The following is a 5,487-nucleotide window of genomic DNA, read 5'->3' on the forward strand; positions in this document are numbered from 1 at the left end:
GACCATGGAATTTACCATTTTGACACTCATCAATGACTGACATTTGTGTCAAGATTTTAAAGTTGGGCTAGCGGCACTCTACTAATAATACCGATGTTGTCTCAACTTAACCACATTCACAACTCAACAGGTGTTGACTTTAATCACAAAAGGTCTCCGCGTTATCAATGGTGGAACCATTCAGTTACAAGTAGTTAAGTATTATGTTATGTTTCTAATGTGGGATTGCATTCTTCAACATTCCCACTGACATGGGACCACGCCTTTAGTGGGCCATAAGTGCAACCAATTCCACGTCGATAACCTTCCTTTTTTTAAAGCAACGGAAGATTCATCGTCAGGATCAAGTTAGGGTCTTGTTCACAATTGGAACGTATAGGTCTGGTTGGGTTGGGTTAACCCACTCTGATACCATGTCAAGATTTCAGAGTCAGGCAAGCGGCCCACTACTAATCACACTAATATTACCGTAACTTAACCACCTACACAACTCGGCAAGTATTGGATTTTATCAAAAAATGATGCAGTGTTGTTAGTAGCGTGGAATCTTCAACAAATTATTCATGTTTCTGATGTGAGATTCCATTCTTCAAAAAATGATTCTATCTTGTTTCTGATGTGAGATTCCATTCTTCAACAAATTATTCACATGCAAGTAAACAACTGTCTTCGGCTCATTTGTCAAAAACATGTAACAACCGCATGATCAAGTATATATAACATCTCCGTACATATGCATGTATGATATGGTGTATGTTTTGTTCTTGTCATGACATAATATTTTTCACCTTTGAAGTAATATAGCATTTCTCTTTGGATACCATATCCTTGATTATATTAAAATAGAGAATAAGTATAGCATATTAATGGCGATCCTCATAATGTGTTAAATAATTAACTCAAATTAGGTTAGAGAAAGAAACAAAACCCCCAGATCAAAAAATGGGTATTTTAGGAATATCCTAATTAATGACAGAAGTGAAATGAAATGGGAAGGGGTTGATAGGTGAGATTGAATGTGGCCAGAAGATAGCAAGCATGAATCTTGTTGTCGCTTTCCCTTATCCAGCTCACGACTCCCTGGTTGGAGTTTTGACATGCCTCTCTGAACAAACCACACGAAATTATTGAATGAAAATTATTATTATCTAAATATATTGTCAATTATTTCAACAGAAGAAAAAAATTAGAGAGACTTGAACAACTACAAAAAGAGTCATTACCATTTCATAATTTTCCATTGTTCTTCTCCTCCCTTGTTTTCTCTTTAGCCCCATAAACCCTAATTTATTTATTTATTTTAGAAAATGAGAGAAATCTTGCACGTTCAAGCTGGACAATGTGGGAACCAAATTGGAGGCAAATTTTGGGAGGTGATGTGTGATGAACATGGGATCGATCGCACGGGAAAATACAACGGGAACTCTCACCTTCAGCTTGAGAGGGTGAACGTTTACTACAATGAAGCAAATGGAGGGAGATATGTGCCTAGGGCAGTGCTGATGGACCTCGAGCCGGGGACGATGGACAGCTTAAGAACAGGTCCTTATGGGCAGATTTTCAGGCCGGACAACTTTGTGTTTGGCCAGAATGGAGCTGGAAACAATTGGGCTAAAGGGCATTACACAGAAGGAGCTGAGTTGATCGATGCTGTTCTTGATGTGGTTAGAAAAGAGGCCGAGAATTGTGATTGTTTACAAGGTATTTAATTTGTAAGTTGAGATTGTTGGCCATTTTCTTCTTTCTAATTCTTCTTTTTTTCTTCTAAGGTCCTAATTGATGTGATCGTATATTTCTAGAAAAGTTGGATACAAAATAGAAGATTTACTAGAGAATGTGGTTTTGATAGATTCTAAAGATAGATCAAAATTAGTTTGGACAAATTATTGTGTGGTACTGTAATACGATGATGTTGTATAATCAGTTCACGTGTTATAATATGAATGAATATCTATTTATATACACCCTTGAAAATATATGAACCTCAATTTATATTATAACATTTTAACTAGTTATATTACATGACCATATTCCAATACCAGACAATAAATTTTTCCCCTTTTTGTATGTTTTACCTACGAAATGAACACTGCAGGTAACACCGGAAAAAATGACAAAGACAACATGGTTGGCTGGCTATTTTGATTTTCTTAATTATTTTTTCATTTTTGGGTTTGGTCTTAATTAATTTTATTAAATTTAATCCTTCCAAACAAATTATTCATATCTTTCTGCAAGGCTTTTTAGTCAAAATGGTCCTTGAGATTTGCATAACTCCTCACTTTGGTCCTTGAGATTTGAAACCAATAGAATTGGTCCCTGAGTTTGTCCACCATCAATCATTTTGGTCATTCCTTGAAAAATCTTCATTAAATAAGAATAGAATGACCAAAATACCCTTAATTTTGTCAAATCATTTTTATCATTGTTTATTAAATTGAGGGTATATTTGTAATTTTGATCCTTACTTAACATAATTGTGCACGGAATGATCAAAATGATTAATGGTGGATAATCTCAGGGACCACTTCTATTGATTTCAAATCTCAAGGACCAAAGTGATGTGTTATGCAAATCTCAATGACCATTTTGGTTAAAAAGCCAATCACAAGCAAGGCACAAGATCTTGGCTATGTTCATCATGATCAATAAAAATTAATTAAGTGTTTAATAATCTGTTGTAGGGTTCCAGATTTGCCATTCACTGGGAGGTGGGACAGGGTCAGGAATGGGAACCCTACTGATATCAAAGATCAGGGAAGAGTATCCAGATAGAATGATGATGACTTTCTCAGTCTTCCCGTCACCAAAAGTCTCAGACACTGTGGTTGAACCCTACAATGCCACCCTCTCTGTTCACCAGTTAGTTGAAAATGCTGATGAGGTTATGGTCCTTGATAATGAAGCCCTCTATGATATCTGTTTCAGAACTCTCAAGCTCACAAATCCAAGTTGTAAGTATTAATCAGTAATAGCTTTTTAGTCATATAAATGCAAGTTTTCCAACAATATAATATGTTGCGTTGTCAGATTAGAGTTGTTTGAATCATTTGATTACGTGAGTTTATTTAAACATTAGACCTAAGTTAAGAGTGTGACAACTTAACATGCATTCACATGTTCTCTTTTCAGACAGACATGTTATGTTATTAAGTTGTCAATCTTAAGGTTCATATTGGAAGTTTGATGACATAACTTGTCAGCTAAGAAACAAAAAACATTATCACTTCGTTATTGTACTCCTAAATACTAAAAAGTCCATTTGCATTATACATGCTACAGTCGGTGATTTGAACCATTTGATTTCCACAACCATGAGTGGAGTCACATGCTGCCTTCGCTTCCCGGGCCAGCTCAACTCCGACCTCCGAAAACTAGCCGTGAATCTCATCCCCTTCCCCCGTCTCCACTTTTTCATGGTTGGTTTCGCACCCTTGACCTCTTGCGGCTCCCAATTCTACAGAGCCCTCACAATCCCCGAGCTCACTCAACAAATGTGGGACGCTAAGAATATGATGTGCGCCGCAGATCCACGCCACGGCCGATACCTGACAGCATCGGCCGTGTTCCGGGGAAAAATGAGCACAAAAGAAGTGGACGAGCAAATGATCAACATACAAAACAAGAACTCCTCATTCTTTGTGGAGTGGATTCCAAACAATGTGAAATCAAGTGTTTGTGACATTCCACCAACCGGGCTTGCCATGTCCTCCACATTCATGGGGAATTCAACGTCGATTCAAGAGATGTTTAGGCGGGTTTCAGAGCAGTTCACGGTCATGTTTAGGAGGAAGGCCTTCTTGCATTGGTACACAGGTGAGGGCATGGATGAGATGGAGTTCACTGAGGCTGAGAGCAACATGAATGACTTGGTTTCTGAGTATCAGCAGTACCAAGATGCTGTGGCACAAGATGAGGGAGAGTATGAGGAGGAAGAGCTGGAGGATTGAGGATTGGGATTTTTCCAATTTTAGGTTGCTTGGGAAGGAAGAAAATAAACTGGATTACGTATTGGGCTCAATAACTTGTGCTTGTTCTATCTTGATTTTTCTTTTTCTCTTTTTTTTTTTTTTTTTTTTTGTTATCAATAAGGAAAGCCTTTCCATTCGTGGGATTTGGGTTCAATTATGTTGTGAATATGTGATTGTTGTAATTTTTATGAGTTTGTATAAGAGAGAAAAACAATAAATTTCTGTCTCATTATTACGAATTATATTTTTATGACACTAATTAAATTGAGTGATTTGTTGCTTTTGCTTATAATGTTGAGACCACTTCCTACACATTGAAAACTTAATTTCAAATTTAATTTTGAGTTCAAACATTACAGTTCACCTCTTCATTGCATCTGAATTTTAAACTCATATATAAGTTTTTTTTTTTTTTTTTTTTTTTTTTGGATAGGAGCCATATAACTTATAACATAGGAACATTATAAGTTGGTTGCTACAATAACAATTGAACAGATGTAATTCATTATATTTAAAAATAAAAAAACAATTTGATCTGTCGAAGCCTTAGAACCCAGAACCTAATGATGAATTCTATATATAATCTACAAAAGAACTATTATTTACAATTGGGTCCATAGCTCAGTGGTAGAGCATTTGACTGCAGATCAAGAGGTCACCGGTTCGAACCCGGTTGGGCCCTTATTTTTGGGTGCTTTCTGTTTTATTTTTTGGTTTCTTCCTACATCCGTGCATTTAATGACGTTTCTTTTGCTGGTCAATCATTCAACAAGATTTTTCAGTTCAGAAATAAGCAATGTCGACCTCCACCGGGTTTCTTAGATTAGTAGTGATTAGGATTCAACCGTCATACACACTTTCGTATGATTGCAGAAAATATTTCAACATATTCAATTTTGAACGTAGATGACTAAAGACTGAGTTAGTTTTACCCTGAGAATAGTGTCAGAGACATCCTTCTCTAAGAAGGCTTTCGTCATCCCGCTCGAAAACGATGTTAGGATGCGAAAATCGCTACCCAATCAATTTTCATTTGAATTATTTGAGAAAAGAAGGTAGCTTTGCTTGTGCCACCTAAGGGGTTCTTCGAAATCCTATATCCTAGCTCCAGAAACTAGAAACAATTTAGATTTTTTTAGCCATAAATCAATGAAAATTTTACTAATTAGCCATTTATCAATGGCCAATTTTTATTCTAAACTTAATGAATATAATATTTCCATTAATTATGTTTAGAACAATGAAAAATAAGACGTGTTGCATGCTTATATAAATACATGAGTTTTTGTTTGATCTTGTCAGAAAAATGCTTGTGGGTAATGTTTGTTTATGGTGCTTTGTGATATGGAAAAGTTAGAAAATACACCTTTTTTATACGCTTTGTGGTCTCAATGTGTTTGTTTATGGTGATCTCTGTCTTTTTTTGTGCCTTGTGGTCTTGAAATTTTTGCTTTGTGGCTCTGAAGTTTGGGTTTTCATCAGTTTAATTAGGGTTTTTTTTATGCTGGAATTTCAA

General features: G+C 36.0%; 1 protein-coding gene and 1 non-coding gene across 2 annotated transcripts; both read left to right on the plus strand.

Annotated features, from left to right (window-relative positions):
* The first annotated feature begins 1,135 nt into the window (after positions 1 to 1,135).
* LOC103954814 (tubulin beta chain-like) lies at positions 1,136 to 4,230 on the plus strand. Its single transcript, XM_048590050.1, has 3 exons — positions 1,136 to 1,701; positions 2,685 to 2,954; positions 3,283 to 4,230. Exons 1-3 carry the CDS (start codon positions 1,308 to 1,310, stop codon positions 3,948 to 3,950), a joined length of 1,332 nt encoding a protein of 443 aa, XP_048446007.1. The 5' UTR covers positions 1,136 to 1,307; the 3' UTR covers positions 3,951 to 4,230.
* Positions 4,231 to 4,581: 351 nt separating this feature from the next.
* On the plus strand, positions 4,582 to 4,653 carry TRNAC-GCA. Its single transcript has one exon. It is a non-coding gene; the product is annotated as a tRNA-Cys (tRNA).
* The last annotated feature ends 834 nt before the right edge of the window (positions 4,654 to 5,487 follow it).

Source organism: the organism of the source record quoted next, unplaced genomic scaffold (genome assembly GCF_019419815.1).
Source record: "Pyrus x bretschneideri cultivar Hongxiangsu unplaced genomic scaffold, Pyrus_bretschneideri_v1 Contig30, whole genome shotgun sequence".
Taxonomy (NCBI): Eukaryota; Viridiplantae; Streptophyta; class Magnoliopsida; order Rosales; family Rosaceae; genus Pyrus; species Pyrus x bretschneideri.

Coding starts and splice junctions, on each gene's coding strand:
- LOC103954814 (XM_048590050.1), top strand. CDS start 1,308: ATGAGAGAAATCTTGCACGTTCAAGCTGGACAATGTGGGAACCAAATT. Junction 1,702..2,684: donor GAATTGTGATTGTTTACAAG/GTATTTAATTTG, acceptor AATCTGTTGTAG/GGTTCCAGATTTGCCATTCA. Junction 2,955..3,282: donor CAAGCTCACAAATCCAAGTT/GTAAGTATTAAT, acceptor TACATGCTACAG/TCGGTGATTTGAACCATTTG.